At 36.5% G+C, this 14,829-nt stretch overlaps 1 protein-coding gene across 1 annotated transcript; it reads left to right on the top strand.

Annotated features, from left to right (window-relative positions):
• The first annotated feature begins 2,563 nt into the window (after positions 1-2,563).
• sox18 (SRY-box transcription factor 18) lies at positions 2,564-4,899 on the top strand. The gene is made up of 2 exons (XM_063015533.1): positions 2,564-2,897; positions 3,732-4,899. Exons 1-2 carry the CDS (start codon positions 2,564-2,566, stop codon positions 4,691-4,693), a joined length of 1,296 nt encoding a protein of 431 aa, XP_062871603.1. The 3' UTR covers positions 4,694-4,899.
• The last annotated feature ends 9,930 nt before the right edge of the window (positions 4,900-14,829 follow it).

Here is a 14,829-nt window from a genome sequence, read left to right on the forward strand (position 1 = left end):
TAGGTTAAATGACAACTTGCCAAGTTGAGTGGTGTTGTTGACTTTGCCCTCTAGTAATGAAAGCTGTTTTTGACTTTCTGTTGTTTTTTTCTTCTAAGATAGGCTACTTCAGTTTGCCCCCTGTTCTCTTTATATTACACTTTGACATTAGGGCATGGTATACATGTTTGAATTATGATCCCTCATCATAATTCAAACATGTACTGTATACCCTAACCCTAACACAGGGTTATTATGATAATAACTGGATAGTAGCCGTGAGCTGACACCAAAAAGCTCAGTATTTATACCTAAAGCCAGTCAATTGTATAGCGTTTAATTTTTATTAAACTAACAAGGGTACAAAGATATGACTTTTAATGTTTTTTGCTCTCAACACTTAAATACAACAATAAATAGTGAAAATTGACAAAATATTCAAGTTACACTGATTTGAAACAGTTAAGCAGGTGGATTGGTAACAGGTGAGGGTATCATCATTGGGTATAAAAAAAAAAAGCATCCACCAGAGGTTCAGTCTTTGTAATCACAGTTGGGTTGTGGCTCCAAATTTGGTGAGAGAATTGTCAATCAGTTCAAAAAGAACATTTCTCAATGCAAGATTGCAAATGTGCAAATAATTTAGGTCTTTTACCACCAATTATAAATGATATTGTAAAAAGATTCAGTAATTTTAATCCATGTAGCGGAAGATCGGAAGCCAGTGGTCAGTGTGGCATTGCCATCATGTCACGCTACTGTGATATGTATAACTACATTTACATTTTCATTTACATTTTCAGCATTTAGCAGACGCTTTTATCCAAAGCGACTTACAGTACTGTTACAGTATACAGTCTGAGCAACTGAGGGTTAAGGGCCTTGCTCAAGGGCCCAACAGCAGCAACCGAGCAGTGGTGGGGCTTGAACCAGCAACCTTTGGATTACTAGTCTTGTGCCTTAACCACTAGGCTACGGCTTGCCCGTACATAGACTCAGGAGTACTTAAAAAAAATACTGTAACTAAACAGAGTGTTCTCTGGACCCAAGCTCATCTCAGATGGACTGAAAAGCGATAAAATGCCGCTCAGGTGGCGCAGCGGTAAAACACACGCTGTACACCAGAGCTGAGATCTCGGATACATCGTATCGAATCTCGGCTCTGCCTGCCGGCTGAGGGTGAGCGGCTACATGAACAACGATTGGCCTGTTGTTCAGATAGGGGTGGGATTAAGCCGGATGACAGACACTGAGTCTCTCTCAGACTAGTGCGATTACGACTAGTGCGATTACGGAGAGGGCGTGGGGCGGCCTCGTTCTCCCCAATCAGGAGCGGGGACGAGCATTAGTGAGAGGATGATTAACGGGCAGTAATTGGATGTGCTGAAGTGGGAGAAAAAAGGGGAAAAAAGAAAAGAAAAGCGATAAAAAAAAGTTCAGCTTGTTTTCTGGAAAAATTTAAACACAAAGGTAAAAAGAACCATCCAGACTGTTATCAGCAAAAGATGCAAAAGCCAACATCTGTCATGGTAGGATGGTGCATCAGTTTCCTAGACATAGGTGACTTGCACATGTGTGAAGGTACCACTGACATAAAGGCAAATATCCTCCTGAGACCCAGAAGAAAGAAGGTTTTGATATTGAAGTATTGTGGTTGGGCGGCACGGTGGCTAAGTGGGTAGCACTGTCGCCTCATGGCAAGAAGGTCCGGGTCCTAACACACCACCACCATGTCTTTTGTCACTGCCGTGCTGAGAATGATCCACCATCTAAATAATACCTGCTCTGTGGTGGTCCTGTGTGGGTCCTGACCATTGAAGAACAGCAGGAAAGGATTGTAGAACTACAAAGTGCTTCTATATGGTAAGTGGAGCTGATAAAATGGACAGTGAGTGTAGAAACAAGGAGGTGGTTTTAATGTTATGACTGATCAGTGTATGTATACATATACAGCATTGTGTAATGTATTGTGCATGGGCATCATTTTTTATAATTTAGTCCTGCAAAAGTTAACATTTGCTCTTCTTGTTAAGATTAGCATTAACGAGCATAACTTTCTCTGTGCCCCCCCCTTTAGCCACAACCCTGTACTTACACCCCAGCAGGGGATCCAAATGAGTGTGTCTTTGCGAGTGCACACGTGAGAGCTTTACTGTGGGTGTTTAAGTGTGTACGTGTGTGTATTTCGTACTAGAGTAAAACAATGGCCCTCTCAAGTTACATTTCTCTGTCTACGGAGACTCCGTGGGGGCGGGCTACGTCAGGTCAACCTGCAATCCGATTGGCTCAGGCCACTTATATATATACAACACAGGACCCTCAATGCTCACCACAACGTTCACAATTGGAACCAAAAACACACAGACTGCCTGGACAGCAGGAGCTCCAGAGATCTGTCGTTCATCTTGGGATTATAAGCTTTATAAGATTTTCTCCCAACATATATCTGCATTTATTCTTCAAGTTTGTTGCATTTTGGCTCTTTGATTTCTTTAGTTTGTGGGCCAGACACGACTAGTATAAAGGCTTTGACATTTTCTTTAAGCAAACTTTGTGTTATCATCACAAGGCGGTCTTTGCTGGAATGAATATATCTGATTGTAGTTACTGTCCAGAGGCCAGCACTCAGCCCAGCCAGGTTGTGGAGCGTGGAGTATGGTCCACTTCGCAAACCGCTTCCTCCGGCCCTATGGCCCCCGAACGGGGTCACAGGTTCGACCATGAAGGACAAGGTGCAGGAGTGAAGGAAAGGAGAACGGGAAGCCCAGACTCGACCCAGCCCGGGGAGGGAAAGTGCGGAGCGGAACAGCGGATCCGCAGACCCATGAACGCCTTCATGGTGTGGGCTAAGGATGAGCGAAAGCGATTGGCGCTGCAGAATCCGGACCTGCACAACGCAGTGCTGAGCAAGATGCTCGGTAAGACGTTTATTAGCATTTTCTTGATTGAAATGTCATCTAGTTTGGGAAATAATGTTCCTTTCTAGATCACTTGAGCCTAGTTGGTAATTATTGATACATTTTAGGTTAATTTGATAAATTCATTAACTATATCTTTAGCTTAAGACTTCTATTGATTTCGTCCAGATGTCATCTTGTTAGACACTTTTTGGACAGACCCTAATATAAATCCAAAACCTATTAATAACACATGTTATACCCAGTTATGTAGATAATATTTCTCCACAATCCAGTTTATGACTCCTTCTCTGATGGTCTCATGTTGTTTCAGATCTGCTGCCATTATTTGAAACTGTTTGTGCATGTGCTTTGAGGTTTGGTTTGTTACAGATGATTAAATTCTTGTTTAAAAAGCACACAAATAATTTCAGAAAGAGAGAAAAACCCGGAGTGTGGTAATACAAAATGAGTGTGCGGGAGTTGCACAATGTTTGATTGCTGGTCTTCAAGAAAACTCTGGCAAAGTTCCTGCCAGTGAAAGGGCAGGTCGGGGCAGAGAGACTTGAGCTCAAAAGCTGCTGATTGTCACATTTGTAATTGTACTAAACATAAACTTAAATGTTCTCCAAACAACAACATCAATCAACAGCCCAGCGGATCATCTAAACTAATGTTGGGATTTGTAATGATCAGAATATTTACAATAGGTGACAAGCTATTGGGCCTAAAGGTCTTACCTTAATTGCTGTCCACACTTGTTCTGTCCACTGCTTTTGAAAAGCACCTGCTAAATAAATAATATTGTACAATAGAATATACATTCAGTCTTAATAACAGCGTTTCTATTTTTAGGCCAATCCTGGAAGGCTTTGAGCACGCTGGACAAACGTCCCTTTGTTGAAGAAGCCGAGCGACTCCGGCTCCAGCACCTCCAAGATCACCCTAACTACAAATACCGGCCTCGACGCAAGAAACAGCCCAAAAAAATGAAGCGTGTTGAGCCCGGGCTGCTTCTCCAAGGCTTGGGTGGGGGTTCTAGAGGTCCTGGAAGCGGTGAGTCTTACCCTCACCATCTTCTACCCCCTTTGGGCCATTTTCGAGACCTTCACCACGGACCTGGAGGCTCGGATCGGGAGATCTACGGACTCCCCACGCCTGAAATGTCTCCTTTGGATGTTCTAGAAGAGGGTGCAGGAGACTCGATTTTCTTTCCTCATCACATGCAGGAAGACGTTGGTTTGGTCCCTTGGGTCAGTTACCACCAGCACCAACAGCAAAACCAGAGCCACCTTTCCAACCATAGTCCACCCAATATCCACTCGGTGCATCAACCCCATCCCCACCTTAATCAGAAATCTGCTCTGGCTTGTCGATCCATGCAGGAGAAGTGCTCCGAACTCACGAACCCTCACAATCTCTACAATTCACATTCCATAACTCTCCCAGATCAAGTCAAGATCCCCCAACCTTCAAGTCTTCCCCTTCAAAGTGCTTACTACGCTCAGATCTATGATAACACCCAACAACAGGCTGCATTTACCTCCCAATTAGGTCAACTTTCCCCACCTCCGGAATCGGCTACCCCTGCCGCCATCGCGCCCCAGATTTCACAACCACCTCTGGACAGTAACAACCAGCTGGAACATCCTGTTGATTTCTGGAGCGAAGTGGATCGACATGAGTTTGAGCAGTATCTGAGTGCCAGCAGGACTCGAGCAAATAGGAATGTGTCATGTGAGGAGAGCAGTACGCTTATATCAGTTCTGTCTGATGCCAGCAATGCTGTTTACTACAGTACCTGTATAACCGGATGAAATTTAGCATTAAGCTCTGGTAAATGCTGTTCCTGAAATTTGGAGCACATGGGTTACTGTCTGGATGGTGGCATTTGTGGAATTAAGCAAAAATAATCATAATTAATACATTAATTCTAAAAATTAATCTAAGACGTCTTTTATATTTTAACATTTTACACAAATAAATAGGATTTTTTTACATTGTTTTTACACTACATACATAAAAGGAACTTCATTTTACAATAAATAAAAGAAAATGCTCTAAAACAAATTTGTAACACAGCTAGCAATGGACAATAATAAAACACGGGAGCTGTCACTCAACCAAAAGGCACAACTGTAAATGCGTACACTTGAACACATTTGTTTCTGATTTAACACAATATCACTGGTGTTACAGACATAAAGTGTGGCACCAGTGACATTTCTCAAAGGTTAATCTCAATTATTATATATAGTCATAAGGGAAATGTCTCAATTAAGCATTTTTAATAAACCCTTTAACAGAAATGTACTCAAATGTTTTACAGCCTGTTAAATGAGACACTTGTTTTAACTTAATATGAAATTCTGTCTATCAGAGACGCTATTGCAATCCGAAGTACAAATAAAAAATACATTTATTAGAGATGGAAAGTATGTACTGAATAAACGTATCATTCAGAGGTTTCAGATTTCACAACAGAAATCATAACGCACTCCAACGACACGAAAACACATGAGATACTTTTGTAATTATAAGTCTATTTAAATTTATTATTTGCATTATTTTAAGCATTTTGAGACCTTAAAACATGTGACAATGCCACTCCTTCCAGACAGTAACCCATATGCAACCTTTATATTTTGTTCAAACAGATCTGTTCATCTGCCCAAGCAAATGCAGTATTATAGACCAAGATTAAACATGTTCAGTAAAGAATCACTTTCAGTATTTTTATTCAGTCCAGAACTTGTTTCAAGCATTTAGTTTATTGGACTTGACACCTTTGTTCCAGTCAACAGTTAAGCTTTTATATTATGGGGTGGACAAATCAGCCAGCTGGGCATGTAAATCATATGATATGCTTGTCAACCTTGATATTTCGGTTACTTAAAAATAAATAAATCAGCAGGCTTTACAGCAGGGCCGGCGCTAGGGGGGGGCTGAGGGGGGCATTGCCCCCCCAAATTGTGTCTTTGCCCCCCCAAGCACAATGCAAGCAACGGCTATTTTTAAAATTATCTCTGAACCAATCACAAAAATGCATTTTGTTTTACAGTGTGAAGATATTTCCTTGCTTATTCCTGATTGGCTCTTTGAGTCATATAAAAATCGGCAGACTGCCCCAAACAGTTCAGTTCGGCAGCATATGTTCTGTTAGTGTGAGCGAGAGGCAGGTATACTGGTAAACACTTTTTTTTTACAGAATTAGTATTCTTTTGTTTTCTTTATATTTTAATTTCCCAATAATATAAATATTCTCACTCATTCCTATTTCCACGTTTGAATATTCTCAGTCTGTGTGTAGGTACATTTGTCAGCTTTGACTTAAATTTGTATTAAAGCCTTTCAAGAAATAGAGTTGTTCTATTAGTAATGGCAATTTAATTAAGGGGGCGTATTAAAATGAAATACAATTAGATAATCTTTTTTCTCCATTTACATAATCAACATGTATTTTTTAATCATTGGGTTTTAAGTTTAAGTTCGAAAACATGCATTTTTATTTCTTTACCTCATACATCACTTTAAGCCAGTATCAATAGCTTGGCTGTCATCATTCATGCACAAATCAAGCCTTGAATATATTTCTGGCTTCAAAAACATGACTATCAACATGCCCCCTCATTAGGTTTTACTGCCCCCCCAAGCAAAGCAGTCCAGAACCGGGGCTGCTTTACAGTAAAATGCATTCACATAACAGCAATATTAAATAAAGGCTGATCTAAATATAAAAAATTATGAAAATAATTTTTCATAATTGTATATATATATACATATATATACATATATTAGTAGATTATATATTGTCTAGTAGGCTGCTGATAAGGTGTTAACAAAAAAAACTAATATACTAATATTATGCTAATTATAATACTAATATTATAATACTTAATTATAATATAATATTTTTTGTTAAAAGACAATTTTTGTTAACACCTTATCAGCAGCCTACTAGAAAATATATCATTTACTAATATTAGTATATTAGTTTATTTATTTATTTTTTTGTTAACACCTAATCAGCAGCCTACTAGACAATATATAATCTACTAATATATATATATATATATATATATATATATATATATATATATATATATATATATATATATATATATATATATACTAGCTACTATAAGTTTTTTTTATTATAACTATTTTTTGTTAACACTTTATCAGCAGCCTACTTGTTTGTTCTACAGATACAAAATTTGTCCCAGGCAGCAGGGCTACTGATTTGTCCACCCCTGCATATGTTCAATTCAGTACAGTTTTATTCATATTAATTAAAGATTAAAATACAGGGACATTAAGAATGTGAACATATTTTTTGCATTGTCTCAGAGGTTTGTGTTTTTTCCTTATTTGTCTTTTTGTATTTTCTTTTGTATAAATGTTTGCACTGGGTCAAAATGTTTTCAAATGTATGTGAAACTGCTCGAAATTCTGTAATTATGCACTTGATCTTTTTAATCCAAAAATAAAAAATAAAATAAATTCTGTATATGAAAGAAGAATCCGGATATTTTCAGACTGTAATTTATTGAGTCGTTTTTTACTGTATGGCTGAAAAGATTGTTTAGTGATGTGTATTTTATTAATCCTCTGTAAGGGTGTTATCATATGTGTAGTCATCTGAGTCAGCAGTTGATTAAAACATGGTGACTGTAATTAACCACCAGCTGTTGGCAGTAATTATCTTGAAATAAAAAAGTTTCCAATGAAATGATCTCAACTCACCAGTTCGATTGGAAACACAGTTGTAAGTTCACGCCATGCAATTGGTTTCCCACACTGCAGAGGACATATGTTTTTAGATTTAAATATGTAAACAGGTTAAATGTATTTGTATTGCACTTCAGCTTATTAACACATTTTTATACTGTATTTTTCAAAAAATAAAGTTTTTAAACATTTCAGTGTATATATCTTGTACATACATATTCTCATTACATTATTATTATTAGTATTATTAGTATTTTTATCTGTAGATGTATTATTTTTATTATTATTATTATTACTATTATTATTAATATTAGTATTTTTATTGGTAGTTGTAGTATTTTTATTATCATTATTATTAATAATATTAATAGTAGTATTTTTATTAGTAGGTGTAGTATTTTTATTATTATTATTATTAGTAGTAGTAGTAGTAGTAGTAGTAGTAGTATTTTTATTAGTAGGTGTATTATTATTATTATTATTATTATTATTATTGGTATTAGTATAAGTATTTTTATTAGTAGGTGTAGTATTTTTATTATTGATATTATTATTATTAATATTAGTATTTTTAGTAGTTGTATTATTATTATTGGTATTAGCATATTTTCTTGTTTAAATAAAATAAAATTAGTATAAGTATTTTTATTAGTAGGTGTAGTATTTTTATTATTGGTAATATTTTTATTAATATTAGTATTTTTAGTAGTAGTAGTAGTAATAGTAGTATTATTATTATTGGTATTAGTATTAGTTTTTGTATTAGTAGGTGTAGTATTTTTATTATTGGTATTATTTTTATTAATATTAGTATTTTTAGTAGTAGTAGTAGTAGTAGTAGTAGTAGTAGTAGTAGTAGTAGAAAGAGTGTTTTATAAATATCATTATTGTTACTACTACTAGTAGTAGGAGTATTATTATTGTTGTTGTTAGTAGTAGTAGTAGTGGTAGCAGTAGCACTTTTATTATTATTATTATTATTATCTGATTTTGAAAAAACTTGTTTCCTAACTTTCTCCTAAATCATTATTTAACTAGCAAAAATAGAAAGTAAATATTTTATGTTACTGACCAACTGTATTTTGTAATTCAATAAAAATGAGTTTTGTTATTAGAAACCATATAATAAAAGCATAATTCAATAACTCATTTTGGTCCATCTGAGATGAGCTTGAGCCCAGAGAACTTTGTGGTGATTCTGAATAGAACTGTTGCATGTATTGGTCCTGAATATTTTCACCAAATTACATACAGTAAAAAGTAAAAGATCTTAATTATTTACAATCTTGTGTTCATTATGAACTTTTAAAATCTGGCACTATGTGGTGAGAAAGGACCCATTTTGCTTGCAAAGACTGAGCCTTTAGTAAATCCATCTTTTATATCCAGTCATGTTGACCAATGCAACTGCTTATTGTGGAATGTTAAAAACAGTAAACTTGAATTTTTAAACTTATACTTTTACTTTTTACTTTTTACCTTTTACTTTTTTTGAGTTTGTTGCAGGAATAAAGCTTTGTTAATATTTATAACACATAAACAAGCTGGTCATTTCATATTTATTAAAAGATAGAAGTAACAAATCACAGATTCTTGTTTTTATTGCATTTTAAAATACTCCCAAATTATCAAAACAAATTCTAGTTTTTTTTTATTATTATTATTATGGTTGTTGTTGTTTGTTTTTATTATTATTATTGTTTTTATTATTGTTGTTGTTGTCATTGTTGTTTTATGTTATTATTATAATGTTTAGCTTATTATTATTATTATTATGGTTTATTTTTTATTTTTTATTATTACAGTTAATTATTTTTGCAGGTAATTATTATTATTATTAGTTGCACTTTATTATTATTATTTGCACTTTATTATTATTTGCAGTTTATTATTATTAATTGCAGTTTATTATTATTATTATTATTATTGTTATTATTATTATTATTATTATTATGGTTGTTTGTTATTATTATTATTAGTAATATTTATTATTATTATGGTTGTTGTTTGTTTTTATTATTATTATTATTATTTGCAGTTTATTATTATTATTATTGTTATTATTATAGAAAATGCATTAATAATAGATGTGAGTCTAATAGTTACATTAGCTGTGTAAGTGGTAGTATAGTAAGCTACATTTCTTAAATGGATAGCTTCCGTGTAGCTGAGCTATATGTTGAAGTAGCCAAAATGAAATACAAATTATTACAAACTTTTTTCCCATTAAAGCTAATGAATTGTATAAAAGGCTGTTACCCTTTAGCTAGGTTTTCTTTTTAATTCTTTGTCTGTGCAGCCATACTAGTGAATGTGTTCCTCAGTGCAGCCACGCTGTTCTGATTCAAGGTGAATGACACACCAGATACATTATGTTGTTGCTGCTTGACTCAACTATGTAGGGTTCAGCTTAGACGAGTAAAAATTCACCCACCCAATCAATTAGCTATAAAATCCGCAGTGTCAAAACAGAGGAAGATCCTGTGGAAACTAGGTATGCTGGGAGAGCTGGAATGTGTGTTGTGTTGTGTTTTCACTCCAGGGGGAAGGATGTTAAAGGGAAGAGGTGCGTTTTCTGTCCAAACAGCTCACTCACTGGCCAAATGGAGCAAATAATGTCATCCAATGTAATATCTTGATTGATTTTTTTAAACCCACCTCAAGCTTAGCAAAATATTACAATGTGCTGGGGGTGAGGAATGCAGGAAATCCACTGCCAGAACATTTAGAAGAGGGTTTTTTGCTATGTGTGTGTACTACACAGATTAAAACAGAGGGAAAAGTCAGATGTGGTACAAAAGTAGTACAAACCCCATTTCCAAAAAAGTTGGGACGTTTTGTAAGATGAAATAAAAAGAAAGAAAAAGTAGAAAGAATACATTTCCAATGTTTTCACTGATCAACTTTATTGTATTTTGTAAATAAAAAACACATTTAGAATTTGATGCCTAAAACACACTCCAAAAAATGTTGGGACAGGTGTGTTTAGCAGTGTTAGTGTTTAGTTTTCCATCCTTTTCTATTAATGAGACTTTTTTAATGGTTTTGGAACTGATTACACTAACTGTTGCAGTTTTGCAAGTGGAATTTTTAAGACTTTAGCTGCTCAACAGTCCGTGGTCGCTGTTGTCTAATTCTCCTCTTTATTTTGCACCATACATTTTTTATAGGACACAGATCTGGACTGCAGGCAGGCCAGTCAAGCACATGCATTCTTTGAAGTCACTGTTGTAGCATGTACAGAATTAGGCCTCACATTGTCTAGCTGAAATAATCATCCCTGGGAAACTTCCCTGGGAAAGACGTCACCTTGATGGTAGCATGTGTCTCTCTAAAATCCCAATATGTGCTTCTGCATCAATGCTACCCTCACACATAAGAAGTCATATGGGCACTGATGCACCCCATATCATTATACATGTTGGCTTTTTCACCTTATGCTGATAACAGTCTGGACGGTCTTTTTCATCTTTGGCACAGACAACACAACGTCTGGACTCATCTGACCCTGTAGTTAGACATTTCCACTGTCTTTCCAACCATCTGAGATGAGCTCAGGGTCAGAAAACTCTAAAGCATTTCTGCAAAGACTTGATGTTTGGGTTTTTCTGTGTGTAATAGAATTTTAGAATGCATTTCTTAATGCAGCGGTGGACTGTGTTAATGGACAATTTCTGAAGTTCTCCTGATGTGGCTTTATTTATCACAGTAGCATGATGATTTCTTATGCAGTGCCATCTCAGGTAATAGGTCACCAATTCAACAGTGGTTTCCAGCTTTGCCCTACACAGACTGAGATCTCTTCAGATTTCCTAAATGTTTTTATAATAATATGAAGAGTCGATGGTGAAAGACTAAATGATTTACAATCTTGTATTAAGTAATGTTCTTTTTGAACTAATGGGCAAACTGCTTTATCTTGGCCAGGGTCGCGGTGGGTCTGATTCACTGGGTGGAAAATAGGAAACGCGTCATGCAAGTCGCCAGTCCATCACAGGGCTAGACATTTTAACATATTTCACATTACTGCTAAAAAACATGTAAAACAATCAATGGTTTGCTTTTTTGACTGAAATAAAAGGAATAAGCCATATTTTAGGTTATTTTTTCTGCTATATGTGCACTTGTTGAGTGTTCTTTACTGTTCTGTTGTCAGTGCACTGAATTGTATGCAACATAAATTGTATGCAACATAATGACTTTTACATCCAAGGTTTTGCTCTGTGTAGCCAATATAAAATAATTTTTAACACGTTTTTTAGCATGGTGTTTAGATGGATGGATGGATGGATGGATGGATGGATGGATGGATGGATGGAGATAGATAGATAGATAGATAGATAGATAGATAGATAGATAGATAGATAGATAGATAGATAGATAGATAGATAGATAGATAGATAGATAGATAGATAGATAGATAGATAGATAGATAGATAGATAGATAGATAGGGAAACTATACACCAATCATGGCTGAAGCAGTCCCAATCCACCTGTAGAGGCTGCGGATCACCTGGAGGATGCATATAGCATCTAGTAACTTCAGCCAGATCTAGCATTGTGTAAAGAGAGGCTGTTTGTGTGTAGACTGTAGCTTATTGGTTTGTCCTTACATTACATTTTCAGCATTTAGCAGACACATTTGTCCAAAGAGACTTACATTATACAGTCTAAGCAATTCTGTGTTAAGGGCCTTGCTCAAGGGCTCAACAGTGGCAACCTGGCAGTGGTTTTAACTAGCAACCAGCAACTTTCTGCTTACTAGTCCAGTTTGTGTGTAGAAAAGGTCATAGCTTAGCTTAAGGATGATTGTTGGAGGCTAACTATAATAGGTGATTTGCTGTTCGGCTTACATTTGATGCTAAAGCTTTATTGCTTGATTTATAAACGTAAGCTTTGGAACTTATTGTACACCTCACGTCACTTTGAAGGATATTTTTCTGTTTTTCTATTTTTCTGCACCCAAACTGAAACAGCGTTGACAGGGAAGATAGGCGCCTATACGTTCCTCGTTAGCCTTACTTGTGTATAGACACACTAGGTTGGGGGTATGTGCCACCTATTGCATTTGTGTTAGGTTGGTTTAGGTTAGTTTAGTACACCTGTTTTCCTAATTGTTAAATAAATCACCTCAAAAGTAAATTTGTGTCAACTGTGTCATTCACTTCCAGCAAGCACTTTCTCTGTTACACCCTTGTGTACCTCATGACCATCTTGCAGGGATCTGTAACACATGGTATAAAAAAATAAATATGACTGTACATATATGAATCTGTATTTAAATATGTCTGCTTTTACCAAAGCACTAAGATTTTGCACCACGTTACATTTGGTTTGCTTTTAAGCTGTTATTTTCTTCACTAGAGTTTTATGTGTAGAAATGTTGGCTTGAGGCTTCAAAGCCGCTTAAAGACGGTTTCAAATCCTAATCGACAACAGAGCTGTAAATCTTTTATGAAGCATTATAATGTTATGAGTATCACTTAGCACTTGCTGTTGCAGATGGACTGGCTACGTTTTCACACTGGAGCGAAATTGTATCTAGAACCTAATAATGAAAAACAAGTGTTCATAAAAGTAAAAGCGCACCAATTAAGTATGAGTCTCATCCAGTCAACCATACATTTGAAAAAATGTGTCAGTATTTAGAATAAAAGAAATAAAATATTTGAAGATACTGTAACAGGGTAAGATGGTTCATTGTATGTGGGAAGATACACCGATCAGCCATAACATTAAAACCACTTCTTTGTTAGCCCCCTTTCATGCTGTTCTTCAATGGTCAGGACTCTCCCAGGACCACTACAGAGCAGGTATTATTTACAGTAGGTGGTGGATCATTCTCAGCACTGCAGTGACACTGACATGGTGTTGGTGTGTTAGTGTGTGTTGTGCTGGTATGAGTGGATCAGACACAGCAATGCTGATGGAGTTTTTAAACACATCACTGTCACTGCTGGACTGAGAATAGTCCACCAACCAAAAATATATCCAGCCAACAGTGCCCCGTGGGCAGCGTCCTGTGACCACTGATGAAGGTGTAGAAGATGACCAACTCAAACAGCAGCAATAGATGAGCGATCGTCTCTGACTTTACATCTACAAGGTGAACCGACTAGTTAGGAGTGTCTAATAGAGTGGACAGTGAGTGGACACGGTATTTAAAAACTCCAGCAGCGCTGCTGTGTCTGATCCACTCATACCAGCACAACACACACTAACACACCACCACCATGTCAGTGTCACTGCAGTGCTGAGAATACCTAAATAATACCTGCTCTGTAGTGGTCCTGTGGGGGTCCTAATCATTAAAGAACAGGTGAAAGCAGGCTAAAAAGGTATGTAGAGAAACAGATGGACTACAGTCAGTAATTGTAGAACTACAAAGTGCTTCTATATGGTAAGTGGAGCTGATAAAATAGACAGTGAGTGTAGACTGTGGGAGGAAACCGGAGCACCCAGAGGAAACCCATACTGACACAGGGAGAACATGCAAACTCCACACAGCCTGGGGATCGAACCCAGGACCTTCCTGCTGTGAGACGGCATTGCTACATAAATAAATAAACAGACTTCAGTCAAAGACTTTCCCAGACATAATGTAAGAAGTATGAGACTACATCTAAGACTGTTATGACAGAGGGTTCAAGTCAAGTATTTACCCAACCCTGGTTCTGCACTAGGGTGGAATGGTGGCTCGTGGGTAGCACTGTCACCTCACACCAAGAAGGTTCTGGGTTCGATTTCCAAGTGAAGCGATTCAGGTCCTTACTGAAAGGTTAACTGGTGATACAAAACTGTCCTAGGTGAGTGTATGTGAGTGTATTTGCCCTGTCCAGGGTGTTTCCTACCTCTCGCCCAGTGATTGTACCCATCGTGAACCTGAATAGGATAAAGCATGGGTAAAACAGACAATGAATGAATGAATGAAGGGTTCTGCACTATGAAGTGTCCAGTATCTGGCTTGAGAAACAGAATAGATATATAGATTATAGATTCTGACACATTCCACTGTTTTGTTTTGTTGTTGCAGCCGTGTGTGTGTGTGTGTGTGTGTGTGTGTGTAAGTCTTAATCCAACAGCTTGGGATCCATCAATCCAGACTATAGACTCTCCCCACAACCCTACAAAGCAAACCTTAAACATGATGTCATTTAGTATTTATTCTCTCTCCACACCCCCCTCTTTTCCAGGATGTGTGGCCACCATACATACCCTTAC

This window comes from Trichomycterus rosablanca, chromosome 19 (assembly GCF_030014385.1).
Source record: "Trichomycterus rosablanca isolate fTriRos1 chromosome 19, fTriRos1.hap1, whole genome shotgun sequence".
NCBI lineage: Eukaryota > Metazoa > Chordata > Actinopteri > Siluriformes > Trichomycteridae > Trichomycterus > Trichomycterus rosablanca.